At 37.4% G+C, this 26,520-nt stretch overlaps 1 protein-coding gene across 2 annotated transcripts in view; it reads left to right on the forward strand.

Annotated features, from left to right (window-relative positions):
- The window catches only part of tmem132e (transmembrane protein 132E), a 230,597-nt gene that overhangs the window by 194,787 nt on the left and 9,290 nt on the right, over positions 1-26,520 (forward strand). For both annotated transcript variants that reach the window (XM_060863004.1, XM_060863002.1), the window contains exons 4-8: positions 7,818-8,010; positions 15,131-15,274; positions 20,507-20,712; positions 21,904-22,180; positions 26,145-26,339. In XM_060863004.1, coding sequence (XP_060718987.1) covers positions 7,818-8,010; positions 15,131-15,274; positions 20,507-20,712; positions 21,904-22,180; positions 26,145-26,339 — 1,015 coding nt within the window. The remainder of the gene's footprint in view (positions 1-7,817; positions 8,011-15,130; positions 15,275-20,506; positions 20,713-21,903; positions 22,181-26,144; positions 26,340-26,520) is intronic.

Here is a 26,520-nt window from a genome sequence, read left to right on the forward strand (position 1 = left end):
ATTTATTTCTGTTACAGCAGCTCTGACCCTCATTCCAGCTGTTTATTATGTTTCCATAGTAACAGTTATATATTTTGTATTTTCTGTGTTTTATACATAAAAAATGCATTGCTTTTTAAACGCGAAAAAAATTTTTTATACATATTTTATATTTTAAAAAGAAATGGGTGTTTTAAGGGTCTTAATCAGTTAATTGCATGTTATTTTTTATTTTTATTTATTTATTTATTTATTTTTTGTTTGTTTTTTTGCTTAGTCATTTTTTGTTGTTTATCTAGGAAGGACGCGCCAGAGTCTAAGTCAGAGTTGTTGTTTTCGTTTTACCTTCAAGTTTTTAGTTTCTTCTTAATCTTAAATTTGTTTGTTGTTTTTTGTCTGTTTGTTCTGTTTTGTTTTGTTTTTGTTTTGTTTTTGTTGTTTCTTTAGTTGTGCTAAATTTAAGGAACAACTTAAGATGACAAGTTGATATGACAACCTAAGGAATTTTATAATAACTATAAATGGACAAAAAGCACTTTTTTATTTTATTTTTTTATTTCATAAAAAAAAATAAAATTAGGAATAAAATACTTCAGGCTGCGTCTTTGCAGGAAAAAAACGTTTTATTCCTTAACATGCCGTTTCGGTAAAGTGAATAAGATAATAATATGCTATCATTGTTTATTATTTTTTATTTTTTCCGTCAAAATAAAAACAAAATTGAGTTTATGTACCTACAAATTTTTTTTTTGTTTAGTTAAGGAGGAATTTAAAACCTGCTTGTGCTAATTGAAGCAAATAATTCTTAATGAATATTACAGTTGCTTTATAATAAATACTTTTTATACCCTACTTATATTATATTATAAATAATATAGTAATGTGGTCAAGAATTGATTCAAAGCTGTAGTGTTTTATTACAGTTTAAAACAGGACTCATTAGGAACCTATAACCAATTAAAGTTATGAACACAGACTTTAAAGAGCTACCAAACTTTTTTAATTTTGTAAAATGGATTTTTGAAGCATACAAGACTTTGGGTTCAGAATGTTCTGACCTACGAGGCATCGCTGCAGTTCAGCCATAAAACAAGGCGAAATGCCTCGAGCATTACAAAGTGCTATTAGGCTATTATCTCGAAATGCTGAATATGTAACTTCAATATGACAAAGTACAAGGTCAAACACTGAGAGAAAAGAGGGAAAGTGAGGGGCAAAGCAGCCACATGGGCTTTTCTTTTTTATATATTTATACATATAAACAATAAATATTTCGGCTAATGTATCGCATTAAGCAAATCGAAATAAATATTGGAACAAACACCCGCTTTGCTAATTATGTTGCCGTTTTGCCAAGCATCACTAATAAATCAAATAAATGCATTATGAAGGGATCTTTTAAGAACGATGATTACTTTTTTTATGGATTGAGTGAGTGCAAAAGTTTGCATCCCCCCGGACAGTTTAATTTACTAGTTTAATCAACAAGTGCAAGACTTTCCAAAAGTTTGCATCCACACTTCTTAGTCATCTTCCATGTTTCATTTGCAAGAACTTGTTTAACAATAGATACCAGGCCATGCAAAAGTATTTATCCCCTTGGACATTTATACATGGAAACAAAATTGTCAAGAATCAAACTGAAGTTTAGTGGCGTTATCATATATGCTCTGTTAGTCTTGTATAACCAAATATTGATTAATACTTTTCCAGATCCTGGCCCCAGTTTTTTTTGTTTTGTTTTGTTTTGCGCTCTAAGTTCTCTAAGAAACTCTGAGTTCTACCAGGAACATTTAAGTCTATTTTAGTCTAGTCTATAAATGTGGATAAGTGCAAGGGGGTGAATACTCATGCAATGCACTGAATAGCTTATTAATATTCTTGGCTCAAACTTTTTCAACCTGTTTGACGTCTTGTGTGATCGTTAGTTTTAATTTAAAACGTTAACAATTGGTCCATCACCCACCATTTAACAAACAACCCTTTAACAATCTCAGAGCTGTTCACACTTTTGAAATAACGGCATGTCGATATTTACTGTGTGCTAGTTTTATCTGTTGGGGTAATTATATATTGTGACTTTTCAACCTTTACTTAAACAGTGATGAAAGATTCTTATTGAAGCGTTTTAGGTTTCCAAACTTTTGCACTCACTCACAAAACCGTTTAATCATTATTGCCTAAAAGATCACTTTACAGTGATCTTTTAAATCTGCAAATAAATCTACATGTAAATCCTTTAGTTCTTTATGTATTGAGCGAGTACAAAAGTTTGCATCCCCCAGAACAAAATGAATTAGAAATTTCATTTATACCAATAAAGCAATTTAGGTCAGAAAGATTTTTTTATTATTTTACAGATGTACATTATCAGTGACAAAAACCTGGGCTAATATTTAATAGTTACAGGAATCATAGGTGGAAAAACGTATAAACTAATGACGCACATATCCACTTAATGCTGTTTCTAAGCACTTGAGCCCTGTTTGGATAGTTATATCTGCTTGGATATTTATATTTCACGAACCTTAAGGTCTTGTGACTTTTCAAACTTTAATTATACAGTATGGAAAGATTCTTAATGGAGCTTTTAGGTCTTCAGACATCATCTTAACCCCAGAGTGCTTTGATTCTTTGCCATTGGCTGCAACATGGTAATAATGAATTGCTATATTTAGAGTTTTGAACAAAGGAAAGAAAGAAAGAAAACAAAGCAAGCTCTTGCAGTATGGATCCAGGTACTTCATGTTCGGTTTGTGAGAGCTAGAAGCTTTATTTTGGAGCTACTCAAAATCCAAGGCTAGGTGGCACAGACAACGTTTTCTTTATGAATGTCCAAAGTCAAATTGATCGAACATGAAAGTTAGCGGTTACAAAAAAAAAATGTCTACGGAAACTCCATTTGCTTCATTTAAATCTCTCCCAGTTTTATAATCTGGCGACGTCACAGCTCTCTATGTTCTCGAATCGAGCCAACGGGTGTTTAATTATTTATTTTATTTATTTATTTATTTTTTTATTTTTTTTTTGCTTTCCTGCTACTCTTTGCTTTGCTGCGAGCTGTTAAAATGCAATAAAGATGATGAGATCCTGGAGCTATCTTGAGCCGACACCATCCTGCTAAGTGCAATACCTTTAATGGGGACCCTATTTTCTTGTGAAGGCGCATTTGAAGTCCTTTTTTTTTATTCCTCAAATGTAAAAAGAGTTATATGCTTAAGATAATGTGTTAGGTTTTGGCTGCTGTATAAATTTGCCTTTAAAAGCAGAGATATTTTCTGGAAATACGTGGCAGCCTTTAATAAAGGCATTTTGATTACAACCTTCTTTGACTATATATATATATATATAGACATGAATAGTCTCTTATAGTCTCTCAGTATTTTCTTTCTATTAGAAAATGGAATCCACCATAATTCAGACAAGGATAAAAAATATGATAATAATAAATAAAGATGACATTATCATGAGTCTTGTTGGAAACATCTCAAAGTGAGCTGTCACTCTTGTTTATCTGACAGGTTGAATAGCTTCAATTTAATCAGAGCTCCTTGTTTATAAGCGAGCTTTCAAATGTCCATACCTTTAATGAGCACGGAAGATAAATACATTTACGGCCAACCTGGTCTGATTTAAAATGCATGTTTTAATGCAGCTGCCACTCTCTGGTTCTGGTTGGTTAGCAAAACCCTATTTGGGTTGGATTAGTCTACAGTTAGTCTTAGTGCTCTTTTCTATCGTCTCCTACAAAAACAAAAAAAAAGTATCTACTGTATATTTGAGTTTCGTGGAAAATATACATGATGTTGTGAGAGAAGCTACGGTTCTTGTTGGATTGAAGGGGATTCTAGGATAGAAACTTCACCTTCTTTAGCCAAATTGACAAATTTTTTGGTCACAGATGAGTTGGCAAAAGTTAAAAAAGAAAGTTTCACATTGCTGAAAAGTCGATCAGTGTGCAAGCTAGGAAAGGTCAAGCAGAAACAAGCAAACTAAAAACAAACAAAACATAAAGGACATCTCCTGACCAATCAGTGTGTAGGCTACACATGTGGGAGGGGCTACACAAGGAAGACAGAGTGCGATTGAAAACATTTGTCTTGTTAGTGAGTGAACATATGAATATAATATATGATAAATATGATTTGATGTCCCAAAGTCTCCTGTATGACCAACAGTGGCTAGTTGCACAAGTGGCTCCTCCAGGAGTATTAGCTTATTATTAGCTTATTAGAGTATTAACTTGGTGCATGTTGTGATGGTTACAGTAGGTGCATCCGAACATCCCTAACACTGTAAAGTAGGCATAAAGCAGTACGCCAAAGGAATAGAATGTCTGAATTCTCAGTATTCATAAGACAATCAGTGAGAAATACCCAGATACCCTACTCCTTCCACTAAAAATCTGCAGTATGAAATCGATACACACTGCGCTAACCCAGAATGCAACAGGACTGGCACGCTAAAGCTTTCAGAATCCAATACAGAGTTTGCAGTTATTACGACATCATAAGTCACATCATAAGACAGCGTCAACATGGTGGACGTAGTATCTCCGGATTGTATTCATACTACACATATTTATACGATCTGTATGTAGCGTTTTAACAGCGAGCAGGATGTACCGTCACAGTACGCGATTCCGGGCGCAGTGTGTCTGTTGTTTGTTTGTGTGTTTTTGTTCCGTCCAGCATAAAAATACATTACATTCAACATCCTGTTGTGACATGCAGCCCTACACTTGTGAGACGAAACCTAGATCGATTGTGCTTTTTTTAAGCACCGTCTGCTTGTCAAAACAAGAAATAATACCACTTTGTGTTGAAACGTCCATGTTTATAACCGCTGCATGAAAATCGGTGCACATCAAATGGTTCTTTTTTTTTTCCTGTCCCTACCCATCTACCTTCACATCTTCCTCGGTGCTGTAATGGAACTTCAGTGACAGGTGTACTGCGGCTTCATTAAATTGCTAAATTACAGAAGTGACTTTCACACGGATGTGATGTGCTTACCGAGCTGCTCGGCTTCGCTTGCACGGAGACCAGCCAATTTAACAGCTGGTCAGATGAGCGATCAGAAAGCAGGTGTTGATGCTCAAAGCAGAAATCCTTTTTGTTTTGTTTGTTTTATGTTTTTCTTTTGTCTGAAATGAAAAACCTTTCGTAATCGTGCGCACACTGATCAACTAAAATTTAAAGCTAAACTTAGCAACAGCAACGATCAGATATTATATACTTCATGAAAATATGATTATCTTTTGTAAAATTGCATTAAACAATATTAACAATTGTTTAATATTAATAATAATAAAACCATAGCGACCACCAAACGAGTCCTAGCTTCAGTGGTTGCTATGGAAACAAGATGATAATAGATAATAGAATGCTTGTAGCTAAAACTTCAGTATTGTTTGTTGAGCTTAATAGACATCTATTCTCTGAGTGGTGCATGGTTAAATATTCACCGTGTCACCATCTGTGGAGGAGGTCCCCTGGTAATCACAGCAACGACAGCCAATCCGAAGAGGAAGTATGCGGAAGAGGACAGAGAGCAACTTTCCACCGTATTCCATGGCCAAGTGAGGCAGCAGGAGCAGTTTGAAATGTTAAGTTTTGCTGCTTCAGTTTCTAGTACGAAGGTGTGGCACCATAAAAACCTTAAATGTGAAGCAAATTAAAGTAACGGTTTGTATGATGATGTATTTTAGACACCGTTTTTATGTATCACTATTTCCAATAATACCATAAGGCTCTAGTGAAACCCACTCATTCAGTGTAAAACAACTATTGGCAACTGGGTGATCTTTTTTTTTTGTTGTTGTTGTTGTTTGATTTATTCATTCAAACTTTTTTTTTCTTCATTGTTCTCAGTCCTTGGAGGTTAATCACCCATAAAATGAATGTAACTGCTGGGCGTTTTAAAGCTCAACTCCGAAACAGCCAATGGCTAATGACTGATTGTTGACAAGATTTTCGCCCAGCCTTTTGAGTGTGTGTTCTGCCGGAGGTATTGATCCTCAGCGACGGGCTAATTAGCACAGCGTTAACTTGGTAAATACGGACTTCAGGAGAGGGTCAGCAGGGAGAGCTGGTTGTTTGAAGGAGATTAATTCCCATTTAAGACCCTTTCCTTTCAGCTATTTTCAGTCTAAACAAAAGGCAAAGTAATCAAAGTTTTGCATTGGCAAACATTTGGATGAGGTTACTGTTTTAATTGGCTGCATCGATCGGCACAAGCAAATTGCTAAAGATTTGCAGCGGTGACTATGCTATTCAGATTCTTACTCAGAAAACATGGATCTTATTAACTATTGACTGTATCCTATATGCATGAGGGTGTTTGACATAATTACAATTTATGGGAATAACTGTAGACCATCCGTCCATTTATTTCTCTGTTGTCTGTGCCGGTAATTATACACAGGGTTGCGGAGAACCTTTAGACGGTCACATGGCACAATCGACCACACAATGTGATTCCAAATCAGCTTACAATTAAAGCCATTGGACTAGTGAAGGAAACCGGAGTATCTGGAGGAATACGCCTCTCCACCACCCCACACCTCCCAATCATGCAAACTCCACACACTGGGTGGAGGTAGCAATCCATCCCCCCAACCCTGAAGGTGTAATCATCGACCAGATTAGCAATACATACAGGATATATGCAGTGGAGGGTCTAGTTCTGACTGACTGACAGCGTTTTTGATGAAAGCTGTCGCTAATCCACTTGTGAAATCTCCATTTTCTCACCTGCCACACTCCCTCGGTCAAGCTGTTCACTTCGTAATATCACTACTCCGAATGCTTCCCCGTGTGTGTTCCTGTCCGCTTGTGTGCGCGATATCAATTCCAGCCGGTCGCATCCCTCTGCAGTTGTCAGCTGTTATCAGCAGCTTTGCGTGCGCAACAGGCAGCTCGGATAAAGCAAATAATGCTCGATGAGTGAGCATGGGACCCACAGACAGAGATCATTTAGCTTGTCACTATCCATTACCGTGCATAGTGTTGTGCAACTCAGGCCTCAGAGAAGAAGGAAAAGTTGCATCGGTGTTCCTCCATGGGAGATGCTTGTTGCAAATTCCCACTTGTTAGGCTGAGATGTGTTGGAACTCGATTTAATTTTACATAACTGGACCAGTGAATGTTGCAAATCGTGCAAATCGTCTCTAGTTTGTAGAAATACACTTGTTTTACCAGGTAGAATTGAAGGAGTCTCCAGTGTCAGATTATGTAAATCAATCTATTTTTATATGTTTCTATAGATGGATAAACTACTAAAATACCCTCAGAGGATTCCTTCAGAACACTTATTAGCATGCAGCTAGCTAATCACTAGGGTGCTTTCATGCATTTGTTTCACAAGCAGTTCTGTACTTGCATCTTAAATCGTTTAAACGGTTATTAATAAACAAATAAATTTTACACGGTGTATTGTATATATTATCTAAGTTAAGCTAGCATTTTGCTAGCTAGCATTCCTCACAGGTCAATAAGTTTTTGCGCAATTTTAAACCTGCATTATAATATTTGACTCGAAATTTCTATTAGTCCTTCTAATTCATTCCAAAACAACAGATGGCCAAGCTTCTGCTGTGGTAATTGTCTCATTCTTTGATTGTTTCAATATATAATGCTTAATACATGACAGAACATCTGTCTATGCTGGTGGGCAGAACATTAAACCGTTTAATGATCTAATACTGACCTGACTCTAATTACAGTTTTTTAAATGAGACAATTTGGTAGCTAGTCGTAGCATTTTTTGTCAACAAACTCGTCTAATGAATCATCGGATGTTTCATGATACCGTGATTGTTTTATCTCTTCCCTCAGCGACTTTGCTGCCAACCTCGAAATCATGCAGCTGGATTTTGAAATGGAGAACTTCACGAGCCAGTCGGTGACGAGGAGGATCAACTGGAACATCGATTACCGCGGCCAGAATCCACCTCCAGACTCGGATAAGGTGGTGACCGAGTTGACGGTGGTGCAGAAGGATATCCAGGCCATCATACCGCTGTCAATGGTTAGTAAGACCTCTCTTATTAGTTACAATGTCCTGTTAAGATCTTCAACAACAACACTCATTAAGGACAGTGTTAAGATCAAGACACAATCTTTGGTTACAGCTGTACCAGAAATGATCTTCAATGGTTTTTCATTCATTCAACATGTTAAAAATTAATTAATTAATACTCTTGCCTTTGTGTTGTTACCCAAATTAACCATTAGTTCTATATAAAATATAAATGAGTTGAATGCTGGGAGGCCAGAAAGGACGTCATCATCGAATCGTCTGCAGTTTTGTTCATACAGTGGCAAAAAAAAAAAGTTTAATACACAATTTCCTACTTTCTATATATCTTGAGTCAAAGATGTCTTGTCCAATCAGCTGTAAGAATTCCATTCGCAAACTATTCCGTTTTGTCTCAGTTGTTGTGTTTTCGCATTTGTTATTTTGTCGTTTTGTTTTCTGACTCATTTTGGGTTTTATTTTTATTCTTTATTTTGTTTTCTAATTTCTGGTGTTGTTTTGTTAGATTTTAAACCATAGCTTAATTTCATAACCTTCTTGTAAACAGACTTTTAAAAGTTTTTAATTGATATAGTAAAGCTTTCTGTAAGGCAAGAAATAATAGAATAGAAGAGTCATCAGCGTCAATGCTTTGTAACACTCAGGAGTGAAGCTATAACCACGTTTGTGGACCTGACGGCATTGTGGTTTCTCTATAACTCGACAAGCTGTTGACAAGCTACTGTACATCACGTCATTCGTCGGTAGCCGTTTCGCTGTAACACACCTTCAAATCTCCCATATAAGCTAAATACCATATCGGAAGCTCTCTAGCTGAAGCCCCAGAAACACACTGTAAAACATGAATGTCTCGTTTATTGATGTAAACTTAATTCTCCTTGACTCTAATCATTTGGGCAAGATTTGGATATTGAACACAAGTTTGTAGACTTTAAAAAAATGGAATTTCGATTAAACACTATTAAAATGCCAAACATGAGAAATCATCTGGAATTTAGTGGATAAATGAGTGTCAGAGGACGTTGCAGTGCAAGTGGAGGCTTTGGTAAATTGTCTCACATTTACCCTCAAGAAAATCATGGGGTTCTGCCAGCAGGACCTAATCAGAAAGGCGGGTGTAGATGTGTTTAGAGACACAACAAAGGCCAAGCTCATACATAGCATGCCAGAAGCGCTCGCAATTAGTCCCTCAGTGATTTGAGCCAGCAAATACCATTTTATACACACACACACACACACAACAATATGCACAATTACTGTATACGTGCAAATTATATACACACTTGACAGAAAAGCTTTGCGAAGCAAATTCAATTGCCTGAGTCAAGTATAGAAAAGGGATTGTGGGTAATTTATAGGGCCGAATTCAGAGTCGAGACAAACATGCGTACTGAAAATTGCATCACACATCAGTATTCCGGCCTCAAGATTGTGAATCAGTGCTCGGTCAGTTGTAAATATGATGTAGAGGCTTGTCTCGGGTTATTCATGATTCTGACCTCGGAGCGGTTTTGTCGTTTGAGACGTCCACTCCAGCGTATTACGGGGTTGTTTTACGTTCAGCTTCACCTCCTGATTACTCTTTGGAACATTTTACCCTGTAAGTCTCATTATTATTCATTTTATTTCACTTTTCTTTGGCTTTTGCTTTTGCTACGCAGTATACAGTATATATTTTTACTGCAGACCACGATGAGTGTTGTTTTTTCTCTAATCAGCCAATTAATATAATGTTTAGCTTCGTAATTAACTAGAATTTGAGATGGGAAAATAACAAATAGATGTTTTTTAGTCTCAAATTACTATGTGATGTTAATTTGAATCTTCTCGGTCATCCCTTATTTTTATACGACTGTAAAAGTTTACACTTTTTGGTATTTTTTTTTTAGACTTTATGACATTTCTTCAGTACATGACAACCTGCCAGCAAAACAGTCCCTTGTAAATATGCGTAAATCTTCAATGATAAAAAAAAAAACAATTATTTTTTCTCAGTGGTCAAAAGTGAAAATTCTGTGAACTTGGTTTAGAGTTGCTCTAAAATTCCCATTTATAAAATGGTATTGCAATCCATGTGATTTATCACCATGAGTGTATCATAACAAAATACGTCATGATGCTGACATTATATCTTCAAAACCTTAAGTGACATCATATTTCACACCTAAAATGTCATTGACTTTATCGCTGTCCATATTTTATATCTTGATATCTTGTGCTCAAAGGCGAGCTCCTCTTTTAATGTCCAGACGAAAACGGGAAAAAAAAATAATGATAATAATGATAATAAAAAAAAAGCCAGGCCTTGAGAGCTATCAAGTGCAAAGAACCTTGGCAATTAGGTGATTTCAGTAATCTGAATGTTCCAAAAGGAAAATCGTGTTAAGCTGCAATTTAAATATTGTGTAAATATTGAGATACCTTTTGAACTTCAGTTGGAGACTTTGAATACGGCTCACGGCACGAGAATGTCTCGAACGTGAGAAGCTGAACTGGTTGTTGGTCATAACGAAAAGATCAACAAAAGAATTGGAATAGTTGCGGTAGAAGACGAACAAACTTTACATTAGAAATGTATCAGAAAATAAAATAACTTTGGGCAAGCAACAGTAACTGGTGAATTTTTTTTCTTATAACCAGACACTCGGGTTGTGTTTTATTCTGTATTTGACGCACAGGAAGTACAGGACACGCTGGTCTTGGCTGACCGACTGTCTCCTTCTTGCATCATACCATCACTTTAGCACCAGCAGAAGTAGATCGCATATAAAACAATACATGCGCTTTTAGTATAGCTTAATAAATACACACACACACACACACACACACACACACACACACATATCTTTATTGTATTCAGTAACTTCACAAATAAAAGCAATAGCCAGAAAAACACATTTGCATGCTTAAACAATCAATTACACACACACACACACACACACACACACACACACACACAGAGCATGTCCCCATTATTCCATTCAATAATTTTAGTGTTGTATGAAAGTGATGGGGAAAGAATGTACACTCTGGGAGGACAGGGGCGGGTTTTCATTTTAGGACTTCAACGGTCAATAGATTTTTACCATCGTCTTGATTTATGTCATGATCATGTGGGTGGAGGATTGTGTTGTTCAAGCGTTGGCTGTCACGAAGTGAATGCATATTAAAGTGATAAGGAATCCGCTCGCCAGGACAAAGAACGACAAAAAAATACACTCAATAAAGATGTTCACTTTTTTTAATGTTGATAAAAAAATCTTTTTTTTTCAGACCCTCCAGCAGAGATATGTTGCCCTGTGCACTGCCTGTGGTCTGTGTGGGCTATACAGAAGAGAAAAAAAAGCACATTTCTTTTGAGGTTAGGTCAGGCTGCTGGAGCAAACCATAGATGAAATACAGAAACGAATCATATTTCGCTTTTTGTTTTTATTTTGTAAGCACATAGCGGTAAATTGTTTTGTTTTCACTTCGGGGTCGGACGGGAATGACCGGACACGACTGGATTGAGCCTAAAGAGCTGAGGCTGTTCAGCATTATTAGGGTATTCCTAATAAAGTGGACAGTGGGACACAAAACACACTGTGCTAAAATCTTTCTGAGGAACAGTTTCATCTTTTCAGAAACTCAAGCCGTGCCTTGACACCCTTTGGCGTTATTTATGCTGAAGACTGTATACTGTATATACATTTACAAGATCTCATATTTTACTGTATTTCAAAAACAAGGAGTAATGTCTGGATTTATATTCTGCGCCGCACACAGCTCTCCGCACACACACCACACACCCCCAACACGGACCAGCGCGTTTGAATTATTCAGAAATGATGATTAGCCAAGGCAGGGCTGAACTGTCTCATTCGCAGAGGCCAGGAGGTGACATAGTCAGGATCAAAACACAGATTGTCACATTCGAGTCTTTCGAGTGCTCATTTAGGATGCGGACTTGAACTGATCGCACCTACAAGGTGAGGAGAACCTTATAGGATCTTATGAGCTGAAATATGAACATTTTTGTTTTTGTTGCTCATTTCTATAATTAACTATGAACACATTCATATTGTCCAGTAGGGTGTTTATAAGGCACCAAACACATCATCATTTTTGTTAGAGCTAAGGTTAGCTACCGTACATACAGGATTATAAATACAGGCCAGTCCAAGTTTTTGTTTTGTGTTTTATAAAGGCCATATTTATAATGCTCTATGAACACATCCATATCCTATCCCAATGCAGTCACAAGGCATTATACACATAATTCATGATATTTATTCATTATTTAAGCACATAACATAAGCAAACTTTAAAAGCATTGCTACAAACTGTTCATAAAGTTATATTAGTGTTTATAATGCCTAATAAATGAATTCTGACATATAATAGAGTGTACTTATTGCCTTGTTACCCTCCTCGATATATGAACCTTGTGGATATGCGCAAAATTAGAATAGAAACTGTATTTACATATGTAACACTTTATAAAGCATGGGTATGTGCTTCATGTAAAGTCGAATTATGAGGCAATGTGACGTGTTATAACTGTATACACAGCATGTGACGTGTAGTACTATGTATACTGTATTCAAAATCCATGGTCTAAGCACTTAAAAGTGAAACACGAGCGTATGACGAGTGTCAGTATCAGGTCTCATGAAGCATTATAATGACCACTGCAGTGTGTTCTACAATGTGTTATAATGCATTACAATGCTAGTTTCCACTGTGTAATGTTACAGGTTTTCACAGATGTGTATAATATCATATCACTACATCACACACTAGACAGTAGTGTTGTAACACATTATAAACACATTAGAACTTGTTCTGCTGCATGTCAACATTATTATTATTCTTATAGACAGACACTATGAAGCTTTATGGAACCTGACATTAGACACTAGTACTTTTATAATAGCAGGTTTGCCAAATGATGAATTTTTATTTTAATTAACGACTGATTAGAGATTCTTTATTTTTTTAGCCCTTTATAGGTTTGTTTACTGTTGTGGGACATCTATGATGCAAGTTGACGCTGTAATAAAATGCATAATGCATTATGAACGCGGATTCATTAGAAGTAATATGTTCTTCTGAAGATTGTAATTATCGGTAATAGCGTTACTCTAAAGATTATTGTATTACATCCAGAGGCAAAGTCCTGAATCATATTCATTTTCCTGCACAAGTGTTCATCATCAGATTCGGGAAGGAGGAAAGCAGACAAGGAACGCAGGGCGGCGTAAGAATTATGATTATGCGACTCCCATTGAGGGGGTATCGAGACTTCGGCTCCAATACCGAGTTAATAACTCAATGACCACGCTTAGACAGGGAAATATTAATCCACACTGTTAATTTTCTAAGATTAATCGGCGCAAGGAACATTTATGGCCCCGGAGAAAGATTCTGCGTTCGAATTTTGGCACTCTTTAGCCGTGAGAAATGAGGGGAGTAAAGGAACAAATGGGCTTTTATGGCAGATAGGCAAAAAAAGGCAGAGCTTTGAGAACGAAGTAAAATTATTAGGGAGTAAATCCTCCTTGAATGGAGCCGATTAATGATGGCAGTTACGGTGGGGTGGAGGGGGATGCCACGCAGTAGTGTATTGTTGAGGTCATTTGTGTTTTAAGGACACTTAAAATGATGCTTCTGTTATTTTTTTAATGCTCCGGCGCTTTCACGTAATTCAGGTTTATCGTAGCTAAGTGCACCTAAGAAAAAAAATAAAAAAGACGATGTTGCTTGTTAGAGGCTAACTTTTAACAACTCAAGCCTTTTTTTGTAAACCTGCTCATTTGTGACTGTTTTACTTACATTTCTATCATTTTTCCTAGTTGCCAAGCGATGAAAACGAAAACATTTTATCATGTTTTTATCATTTTATCATGTCTTACTAGGAGAGAGATGTTTTTATTGAGTTACAGGACTCAGAGTACAAACAATTTATATATATTTTTTAAATCCCATGTGGTATAATTCTGGGGGGCACGGTGGCTTAGTGGTTAGCATGTTCGCCTCACACCTCCAGGGTTGGGGGTTTGATTCCCGCCTCCGCCTTGTGTGTGTGGAGTTTGCATGTTCTCCCCGTGCCTCAGGGGTTTCCTCCGGGTACTCAGGTTTCCTCCCCCGGTCCAAAGACATGCATGGTAGGTTGATTGGCATCTCTGGAAAATTGTCCGTAGTGTGTGATTGTGTGAGTGAATGAGTGTGTGTGTGTGTGCCCTGCGATGGGTTGGCACTCCATCCAGGGTGTATCCTGCCTTGATGCCCGATGACGCCTGAGATAGGCACAGGCTCCCCGTGACCCGAGGTAGTTCGGATAAGCGGTAGAAGATGAGTGAGTGAGTGAGTGAGTGAGAGAGTGAGTGGTATAATTCTTACTCCTCCGGTTAACATCCATGCACCAATAAACTGAATGAATAGAATAACTGGGGAAGCAATTAAAGAGCTGCTGTGCTCTGTTATTGGAACCACTGTCTGCTTTTGGGGGTGGGGGGTGTTAATTAAAAGACCTCTTTGAATATTAGGTAATTAATTACCTAAAGAAGGACTGCATCAATTTGCAAGTTCAGGTACTACGACACAGTCCCGAAGGTCGTGGAACCGTTGTCACAAAATTTGCACGCTTGCCTGAGATCATAGCTTACAAATAAGAACTTTATGTATTTTTATTAAAAGGAACTACTTATAAAAAGGAAGTACTTGCTTTGCAAAAAGAACATCTTTATGCGTTTGTCTGGTAAAGTTCAGATATCTAATTCAATTTCCGGTCTCCTATAATTCACTTAACATGTATCTATTAAGTGTACCATCTCGAATAGAACAGTATGTACTCGTTTGCCTATTTAAATGAGAAATATGAGCCTTCCATATTCAGTCCTAATAACCCTAAGATTTATTGGCTGCATTTTAGAAGGTCGACTCGTATGCCCTTCAAAGACTGCAATTCATAGCCACGCTCGGATTTAGACACCTAACGCAGACAGACAAAGTTTGTTCCGCTGTCTCCAGACTCTTATTTTCAATTGAACTCCAGATGAACTGAATCATTCGTGACCATTTGTTGTCTTTCTCTTTCTCTCATTCAACCCAATTCTCCCCTCAACTCCAGGACACGGAGATCATCAACACGGCCGTGCTGACCGGCCGGACCGTCGCCATCCCGGTCAAAGTTGTCTCCATAGAGTTGACTGGGATGATCACAGACATCTCGATGTTTGTGGAGTGCAAGTCGTCCAACGAAGACATCGTCAAGGTATTCTCTTCACATTATCTCCCAGTAGCCAGTGAAAGAAGAGCGTATCAAAGGTATATTAGTATACCGTCGCTGTCGGGCGGAATCCTCGTATCTCCAAAACCGTTATTTTTCAGGAAATTAAAAAAACGCTGTACCTTATCTGCAATGCACAGGGTTTAGTCCGCGTTGCAGTGGATTGTCTTGCGCTAAATTCCTGTCCTCAGACGAGCACCAGAACTAGCGGGGGTCAAGATTTATTTTCTTTGAGCCCAGTGTTTTGAAGACATTTACCTCAGAAGACGTGTTGATTCGTTACGACTCTTCTTGATGAGAAATATGCCGCGAAGCTCTCCCGTGGAGTGAGGAAGAGGTGGACAGTTGAAGTGTCCAATGGAGTTATGAGATTTGCGCTCAAGCTATTTTCAAGACTTTAGATGGGTTAATAACTTGTAAAAATAACAGACCCACGTGGGGACTGACCAGTAGCATCGATGTGTGAAAAAATATGAAATTGACGAGGTTTCCGCCCGACAGCGACGATATATATATTAGTATATTAGTAGATAAGAAGATAAGAGTTTTGGAGGCTAAATATGTCAAGCACAACAACAGTGGAATGATTTTTTTAACCCAAATTCTAATCGTTGGTTCATGGTGTTAAGCATTTTATCTTGACTGCTGGGTCATTGAGGTGTTTAATAGCCAAGCTATAATACTACAAATACATACATTCAATTCCACTGAATTACAAGAATGGTCAAGTATGCATTTCTTTCCTTCATGAATAGAATTACTTTGAGATATTCAGCTGACCATAACTACTGGTTAGCATCTTAAACATCAATTTCCTCAACATTAACATTTGATTAAACATCAAAGGTTGTTCGTCCAATGAATTGCTTCCCCTTGGCTCTGACAAAAAGAGAGCCAATATTTAATGTTTTGGGTTATTTTGGAAGATTGCTTTGTTTTGGGGTCACAGTAAAAAATATCTCACTGGATTCTCCCACATTTTCTTTCTGAACTATTCAAAATTGTGGTGGAATAAATAAGCTAAAGTCGAATGTTTAGGAAAAGAAAACCATGACATGTTTGTTTTTTTTTTTTAGCAAGATAACATACTTTTTTGTGCATGTTGTGTCTGAAACTAAATTTGTTTATCCTCTTCTGCATAAGGTTATTTTTGCTAGTTTGATTAAACAAAACTTTCTGCCAAAAACATGACCATAGTGTGCAGCCCAAATTTCTGGCCAGAGTGATCTTACAGCCTATGTTCAAAGCTTTTAGACGAAAACTTGTCCTGTAAGTACTGCCAGTGGGCATGGCGTTCATTTTTACGATACTATACATATTATTATGCTTTCACTCAGAGCTTTCCATCTCCTTTAGGCATGTACAATCTTTCCCATTCTGCTCTTGCATTTTATTTCTCCTCGATAGTCTATACGTGTCAATTCCTACTTCCTTTTTTCTGCTATAAACTCAACATCGTAGGCAAAGACTGCGATAAAGAACATAAACGCATTTTCAATTATCGTTTATTGCAGCCCTTTTATATTTCCCATAAAAGTTGCTGTCCGTTTCATTGGTGCAGTTTTCACAAAGCATCATCCATGCTAACTTTTAACAAGCTTTGGAAAAGGCCGTTAGCATAGCGACCTCTTCTGATGTTGGTACAGTTGCATAGCATCAGAGCTAGATGAGATCCATGCGTCAAAGGCAAACAGAGGCCAAGAGTTGCCATTAAACGGGTTTAAGATTTAGAGACTACTAGCAGGCAGCTTATTGAGTGGGTTTGCTTGACTGGGCCGTCTACTTTGGAGACTAATTTGAAATGAGGCGTTCACAGTGTGACTTACGCTCCGCCTGACGGATCGATGAAATGATCCGTTCTGGAGAAAAAGTAGAGAAACTCTGCAAGGAAGAGAAGAGAAAGGGGATCGAAAAAAATCTACAAGAATGATAAAGGTTAGAGGCCCAAATGACACCCTTTTAGTGGCTGTATTCACTGACTGAGCATCAGCTTTTGTCATTTCAAGCAGAGTTTTTCAACTCGTGCCTTCAGACATAGAGAACTGCTAATATTTTGTGTATGGCACATCTGATTATGTCTCATGCTTGAATGCCTTTAGGTGTTACCTTCTTTACCTACATGCTTAGGCTCATCAGCAAATCAACTAATCATTTTTATTTGTGTTTTCATTGAATCGTCATTTTTTAAAAGGTTTTTTAAGATGTTCTTGACATGTGTGGCTCAGCTGCAGTGGCTAAGCTGCATTACTGGAAGATTAAGTAGCTGTCATTTTGTACTTTTCAGCTCTCTGTTTGCTTTGCCTTTTATGAAATCTAGTGGGTGTCTCTAAATGAATGCCATTTATCAATGTGCATGCGTGAGTATTAAAAAAAAATGAGTTATTGGTCATTTACACACAACTTTATTGAAAGGCCAATGGTTAGCTTGTGAGTGCTGCTTTAGCTATTCAACTCAAACAGCACCGGTAGTTTGTATGTCAAAGATTTGTATTCATATCTCATATTTACTTACTAATTCTTCATTTGCTAATGAAAAGCTAAAGTTAAAAATTTTTGGGCAAGTTTGAGTTGTTTCTTGGTGCATTTGCTTTGTAATGAATTCACATTGAGATGTGATTTGAAAAGGAACGAATCATTACAAATTTAGATATATTGCGGTGTAGATGATATACCACATGCACATAAATATCACTGCAACACCACCCACGTGTTAAATCCAAACACCTCTCTAAACACATACAAAGCTCATGGCATTAGCACTGTTATGATTATTAATTTAGATCTTCCTGTGCTGTAGTTAAGTGATTCACCCATTCAAACACACAAAAACATAAACCTGAATTTAAAACCTTCTCTTGTACACTCGGTCTTGGGATCAATGTCAAAATCATCCGCTACCTTTCTTAATTGCTAGCACCATCATTTATTCCGCCAGTGCCATTAACCCACATTAAACCGTTAGCCCACTCTATTACCCCACAAATGTGCTGTCAATTTAAATACCCATCAGTGCTCCATTACGTATGCATGCACATTTCATACTGGCTAGAGTCAGTATGGTGCTTTTTAAAGCTTAAATCCTGCCTCTTTTACACCATCTGTTCTCGATATGGTCAACACAAGGTCATGGCAGCACCGTCTTGTTTGGATATGGCTAGAAGTGTGGCGGCATTTGGAACTTCAAGACCTCGAAGTCAAATCTGTCACCAAGAATCTCATTACCACTTTACTAGTGTCTTAAACATTTAGCTGCTCAGCTATTCCCAAATACCCATGACACTTAACAGCATCCTCATTGGAATTACCAATGAACAGCAGATCAGAGAAGCTTTTTAAAAGAACCTTGAGTGGATGTAAATGAAAACAAGTAAACAGTTTCAGGAGACAGATGTGTCCACTGCGTCCCACTACTGAGATTGTATTAGGTTTGATCACAGATGATGTCTATTGAAATAAAAACTTATGGGCTAATTGGCTATGCTGTTTTACCTTAGGATGGGACTGAGTGTGACCCATCATCATAGACCCAGTGTTCCTGGGATAGGCTTGGGATACATCCTGACCCTTACCAGGATTCTGATCCGTCTCAACGTGGCTTTCTTCTTAGTTTTCTCCCATATCCAAAAAAACAACTATTTTGGCACTTCTAAATTGCCCATAAATGTGTGAATTTGTGTGTGATGCTCTGAGATAGACTAGTGTCCCAATAAGGGTGCATTCCCTTCTTGTGAGCACTAAATAAATGATGCAGGATAAATCTCATGACTGGGTCTAAGTCTATGTCTCCCAACCTCCATGAGGATGGGATAACCTCTGATTACGGTGTCAGTTGCCCAAGACCTCTAGATTAATCATAGATGTATCCTAAAGCAGAAATCTATCTTTATATTACACTAAGTAATATATTATTAAAGGTCACTGTGCGTTTAAGGAGTCATGAGTGGAATTGAAGGACTGGCTTAGAAAAACAGTTTGTTTCTGTCTAGTTATTGAACTGGGGAAAAGGCCAAGCTGTTCATGATGTTCATGATGTTTTTTTTACATGAAGTACATTGATGCTTCTGGTATAAATGATTAAAGCCTGTAATACCTAATTAAAGATAATTTACCCAATGAAGAGCGATAAACTGTGTTAACTGTGACAGAAATCTTTGCATGAAGCGATTGTTATAAATGAATTTCGTGTACAAGTTCATATTAGTTCCGTATGAATTTGCAGCATACCAAAGTGTTACTCCCCTCGAGTTGAATAAAAGGCTCAGGTCGTTCTTGGTTTTTAACAGACATTTATTTTGGACATGTCTTCAACATGTCTTGTAGCCTTTATGCTCCAATAATGCCGAAAATGCCGATAGTGTCGAAATTCCAAAGATGCGAAAATGCCCAAATGCCGTCACAACTATGGAATGACATACATAACTTAAATAAAGTGCACATTCAACACGTAAGAAAATACACTTAAATTGTCTGATGATACATAAAGCAATTAACAACAAATACATACCTCATTGGCCTCTCTAACTCAAGAGGAATAAACTTGAGGGTTAACAGCTTCTTCTTCTTTAACCAAAGAACATCAATATGAACTTCTTAGTACTTCTTTCAAGTGCAACTCGTACAGACATTAGCTCGTACCTCGTGCTTCTCTTCTACCTCGTGCGCCCCCCAGAAGCGATAGCAACAATTAAATAATTCCCCAGTGAAATAAAATTATATGTTCCCTCTCACCCTTCTATGGTTAAGAACATAAATAAATTAACATCAACAAAATATATTGCTGTTTTATTCTAATTATTATTTGAACATTTTAACCATTTATTTCCTTAAAACTGTAAACTGCATATTACGAATTGAATATATATATATATATATATATATATATATATATATATATATATATATATATATATATATATATATATATATTATAAAGAGAGTTGCCTCTAGCGGCAGCTACACAAAGTATGTTTTGCTCCTCCGCTAAAAATGGTATTGAACAGCAAATCTAGTTTATTGCCAACCACCTTATAAAAAGATGTTTATTTATCCATATGTATCCCAAAAAAATTCTGTATGATCGTTTAATGTATGATAGTTTCCATGCTTTTTACAATCTAATATCTTTGGCTAAAATTGTTCAAGCATGGTGCTCTGTACAGAATTCATCTGAGGTTTCATAAGGTATTGACTTTGTTTTCTTAATGTCTTCCCTCACAGGTGTCTATGAACTGTGATTATGTGTATGTGAATGGTAAGGAGACACGAGGCTCCATGAATGCACGTGTGATCTTCAGTTACGAGCACCTGAGCACCGCTCTGGAGCTCACCGTTTGGGTGCCTAAGCTGCCTCTAAACATCCAGCTGTCTGATAACAGCCTTAGCTTCATCAAGGGATGGAGAGTCCCAATCCTCCCTGACCGCAGGTAAGATACCTCGTGACCCGAGGTAGTTCGGATAAGCGGTAGAAAACGAGTGAGTGAGAGTGAGAGTGACAACACTGCAAAAGTTTCCAAAGAGGTTTCAGTAATTGGACTGTTTCTTTAGTAATTGAATTGTTGAATCTCTACTTCCAATGCAATAGATTTGCAATGAGACCATGATTATGTGGTTTAATTACAAGCCTAATTGGAGGATATTTAGGTCTATATTGGTAAACCCTAAATTGATATAACCCTACATCCAATTGTCATATTAAGTGGACGTCTGTGAGATACAGGCGTTGGGCACCTTTCCTAGTGATGCTGCAAATATAAAGCAGCTACTGCTTGTTTTTTCAGCACTATCCTCATTCCATTTCACTGGTAAAGGTCTCATCTGTCCAGAACACTTTGTTTTAGCTAACCTGACCTTTATGTTCTTAGCGCTTACCTGGAGTTTGTTCCTTTGTTTTTCTTAGAAATAACTGTGTCCTTCTATTTATGGTAATGCCTGACTCAAGATGAAGAGCTTTCTTAAAATAGTTTGGTCTACAAGTGTTCTTCATTCAGCCATGATTGTTTCACCGCCCACTTGGTCCAGACTTTTAGGCAAAGATAGAATTTTTGATTCAGCTAAGAATCTGGGATGCAGATCATTTCATCTCCGAACCTAGTTTTACTGTACTAGAGAAGATTGTGCTGTTTTCCTCAGTTTTTTTTAATTAGCTCAATCTTCACATTTGACTTCTGTCTTCCAGCATTAATTGTTGGCTGGCAGAACGGAAAGCATCAGCTTTCAATTGATGTCTTTCAGAATGAAGATTGTAGCTTTTCAGTTCTGTACACATGAACTGTGAGGGGGAATTACTTCCTGCTTAATTGAATTCATTGAGATGGGCCATTTAGATGGAAATGTGATCTGATTTGATGATACTAATCCAATTCTACAGTAAGCTTGAACATAGAGATCAACAAAATCTTTAAAGAAAGACTTTGTGTTTCATGTCTAATTCACTAGTGTTTCGAGCTACAAGCACTAATAAAGTTTGTACTGTATTTCCTGTAGATTTAGCAAATTAGATATTTGATTATATGGCTTTGCTTTTTTTAATGCTTGCATCGTCCAGGACACATTTGGAACCATGAAATGGAAAAAAAATGCCAACTGTAGACTAAAACAATTAGTTCTTTCTGTAGGTCAGCTCGTGACAGTGATGATGACGATGAAGAAGAGAGGAAAGTGAGCCGTGGCTGCACACTGCAGTACCAGAGAGCCCAGGTGAAGGTTCTCACCCAGTTCCACACTACCTCCAGCGAGGGCACCAACCAGGTGATCACTATGCTGGGGCCTGACTGGCAGGTGGACGTCACAGACCTGGTGCAAGACTCACTGAAAGTTGTGGATCCACGTGTGGCTGAATTAGTAGATCACACTGTGTTGGTGGCCCTGGAGCAAGGATCGACCATTCTGAAGGTACTGTAAGGGCCCTAGGGGTGTTTAAAGAGTAATTTATCCACTGAAGCCAAGTGATGCTTACAGTATGTGTTTGCAAGAACCACAAAGTGGTAATCACTTGGCTCCTGAGTGACTCACTGGTTCAAATACTGGCCTAGAGGAAGGCAGGAACAGAAAAGAGGAATGATTTGATATTACCAAATAAAAAGGTGGTTTGGTGACACTTTGGTAAAAATAAGTGAAAATGACTGATATAGATTTTTGATAGGTTTTTGTTCAAGACCACAAATTTGATCTGCAGTAGAGTGAAAGAGTTTCAGTAAAGTAGGTCATAGATAGTCCTCTGAGTCCCAAAATTAATCATGGACAGAAATGTAGCCTAAAAATGTGTAGTGAGTAATAACACATCTGATGCTGACTCAGATGCCAAATCAGATGTGTTATTATACAGCCGGAACGCAGGCGATCTCCAGGAAATGGGCTAGCCTAATGTGATGCCACGTAGATATGACAGTAAACAATCAACCTAATCTGCAAAGCCCGATTATGATCGCCTTGTTGCATCACATAAACCCTGTGTTTATAAATCTGCTTAGACGTTTCAGTCTAAGTCTGTGTCATTGAAGTTACCTTAGTCTCTTATTCAACATGATAGAAAATGACTATAAACAAATGAGAATAAAGAGAATAAACAAATGTCATGTCAGAGATGATGTTACTATCTTTATGTCCTCGATTCTCCCTCGGTTTCACTCTCTTCAGGCTTAACAGGGCTAATTTACTCAGCAAATTCAGGCCATATAAAATATTTGAGCAGGAGAAAATGGGCAATAGCGAGCCCGTTCACTTGAGTCCATATCTGCTAGGACTCCAAGGTCAGCATGATTAGCTCTTTGTTCAGCTTCATCTTCACAGTGGCTTTGTCATTAAAGGTTAAATTCAGTGAAATCTCAACGTGCTACTTGTCTGTTCTATCAGTTTGTTAGAACTATTGTAGTACTATTTTCTTTCCTCTGTGCATGATGATAACATCTTGGGCCATAAAATTCATTAACATCGTGACACATCGTTGTTCAATTTATTCAAGCGCGTGTGTCTTTATTGTACGGAGCTGAAAACGAGTTTGACACAACTGGGATAAACTTTTTTTTTTTTTTTTCTTCCATCTTTTGCAATCAAGCCATCTCTCACACACAAAGGAAGTCTTCTAATTACAGAAGGAAAGAGGTCATTAATAATTAAAGGCCACCGCAGAACCGGCCTTTTGGAAATCATTGTGTAGCTCTCCTCCCGTTCCGTTTTAAATGCTAGCTGGAGAAAAAAAAAATTTGTCACAGGTTCAAAAGATAGGATTCAATTATAAATGATTTTCTGGATATTTAGGAGACTTTTGAAACTTTGACTTATTTTTCTCTCACTTTTCTTCCTTATTCTTTCATCACGGAATCTTTCAGTCATCGTACGTTCGACTTACAGTCTTTAAATCGTTCATTCATTTTGAAATCTCTGGGTTAATTGTTCTTTCTCTTATAAATCTTTGCTTCGTTATTCTTTCATCTGTGAATCTTTATACAGTTTATTTACTTTAGAATCTTTGAATCACTCTTCAATTCATTGCCATGTCAGTCGAATCATTTTTCTTACATTTTTGAATCTTTTTTTTTTTTATTCTGAATCTCTGAATAATTATTCTATGCATCTTGGTATTGTTGAATCATTTCTCATTCAGTTTTGAATCTTTGAGTCATTTCCTTGGCCACTTTTCCATGTGAACAAAGTTGCACAGAAACCCCTGAGTGCACTATTCATCACAGGAAATGCATATTTTAATGCATTTGTTATGAGCAAACATAAATGAATCAATATTGCTTTGTTCTGAAATGTATTACATTTAATAGGCTCAAGCAGCTATATAAAGAGATCACGTGCTCTGCATTTTAGAACGGATTAGGTGAACTCTTGTGAATTAATTGGAAAGCCGCATATACCGACTGCTGTAATTAATTTTGTGGGAAAACTGGTTTGCGGTCTCTGAAAGCTCTTCGAGTACACAGCATTTTGGCTGTTAAAATGCAGACATCAAACACAGGTGTAGCAGCCAGCACAAGAAACTAATTGCAAGCTTCTTGAATCTAAAACAAATGAGCTTTTCTGGCAGACATTAGCTTTTGCTCTCTCTCTCTCTCTCTCACACACACACACAAACACACACATACACGCTAGAAGTCCCTCAACTTTAAAACATGCCCCCAACTTGTAAAGGTAAAAGAAAACTACTGTCAAGAAAAGTGATTGGTTTAATTATGTATTCCTTAGCATTCTTCCTTCCTTCCTGTACGTTCCAAATAAAAAGGCTGGTCAGTGAACCGTAATTGCCTGTTCTAGAACATTGCCGTATCTAACGTACATCTTCGCTCAGACCCGGATGCATCATCCGGCCGTGCTTCAGTACATCACTGAATGACGCACATAGAACAAAGCCATCAGCTCAGACGATTGAGCTCGATCCCGAGCCCCTCAGGCCCTGGCCGAACGGTGCGTCCTAACAGATGTGAGCTTCTAATGAGGCTAGGTGTACAAAATGCAAAAAGCTTCATCGCTGCTTTTGGAGAGCTTCTCATTTTGAGAGCAATTATTTATTTATTTATTTTTTTTTTTAAAAAGATGGAATAACAGTGCACTGCCAAATGCACAGCGCAGAGGCTGGAGATTTTCAAGCACTATTAAAAGCCATTACAGGCTTTCAGGGCTAAATGGGCAAGAACCGCTGCGCTGCCCGCTCGGTCGCTCATTAAATTCGTCCACCTCCGAAGCCAATGTGATTGAGCCCATTATACAGCCTATTATTGGCACTAATATTACGCTTCTGTTTTTTTTAATCGGGTTCAACCGCGAGTGAAAATAATGGCATAATCGGCTATAACTTATAACATTGATAATATTTAATGTTATTTTGTAGAAGTTGTTTTGGAAAAGCTGAGGATATTTTTTCTTCTTGTTACTTCAGGCACGACATTTTTGACATTTCTTTCTGCTTAAACTAGAAGAACGTTATGCAGTCGATCTTTTCTGGTTTTCAGACATTAGAATTGTTATTCTTTGCATACAGAAATGGAGTTTTTCTTTCACCGTTATATAATACTGTGTAGATAATGTGTACATCCAGTCCGTCAACTGATCATTAAACAAAGAATTAAATCTCTCGATCTGCTCCTAACCAAGCTTTGGGTTTATTGTCAAAGACATCTACTAAATTGTTTATACAAATCCTGGCAGAATATTTTTTAATTCCTTCCTCTATCCAGTCTTACTACAGCTGGAGAGACTCTGGCAAATCAGCTGCTTTCAATAATTCAGCGCTTTATTTTAGAGTTCTAGTCTAGTTTAGTCTCCTTTGAATTATTTCTGCTATTATATTCTATTTAAAAACCTAAGTGAAGAAGTGGACAGAAAAACGGCAGCTAAATGTTTCCCACAGCATTACCACGGTTCTCCTTTAATTTGGCACTCACCTGTGTATCGCTTTGTGTGCAAACATGTTTTGGAGGTAAATTGAGGTTTCACACATCAGAGGAGGCTAAAAAAAAAAAAAAAAACATCCTGTTTCTCAGAATTTTTCGTTCACAGGTCTTTTTTTGCCTTTTGGCATTCTGAAAAGAGGTCATAATGGCTGTAAAATTGCAGCTTTAGGGACCTCTGAGGATCTACTTTGGCTATTGGATTTTTTTTTCCCCCCTTCTTAGTTCTGCCCTCTGGCCACACAACTACTACCTACTAAATGCTGCAATTTTGCTGTCACTCATATGCTTCCTAATATTTATCCTTTTCATTTCTTTCATCTATACTTTCTCCCTTACAGTACAAAATGAAATAAAACAAAACAAAACAAAAAACTTGTAGTAACACAACACAAAAAGACAAAATTGTAGTAAAATCAATATTGTATCTCCTTGACTTCCAAACCCTGTTGTTATTTTTTCAGGTTGAATCCCCACTGGCAGTGGAGGCCGTGTTGGGCGAGGTACAGTTCTCTGTACTAGATGATAAAGTTTCCATTATGGATCTGCGCGTCCATGCAATTTCTGGTCTCACCCTGAGTCTCCAGCCCAGTCCAGGAAACAGTCACACCATGGTGGCAAAGGCGACAGGGCTACAGACGCTGTCCAACCTTAAACAGGTACTTCCAGGATCTTAGCTATGACATTCAGTACAAGATGATCGCAACCTCCTTTAATATACCTTAATACCTAAAGAACTAGGAATGAGCCTGACTCACTGACTATCAGTCAACATTTAGAAGTATTACACATTATATCTAATACCTGAAGGTACAAAATATTTTTATTTATATACTTGGT

This window comes from Tachysurus vachellii, chromosome 26 (assembly GCF_030014155.1).
Source record: "Tachysurus vachellii isolate PV-2020 chromosome 26, HZAU_Pvac_v1, whole genome shotgun sequence".
Taxonomy (NCBI): Eukaryota; Metazoa; Chordata; class Actinopteri; order Siluriformes; family Bagridae; genus Tachysurus; species Tachysurus vachellii.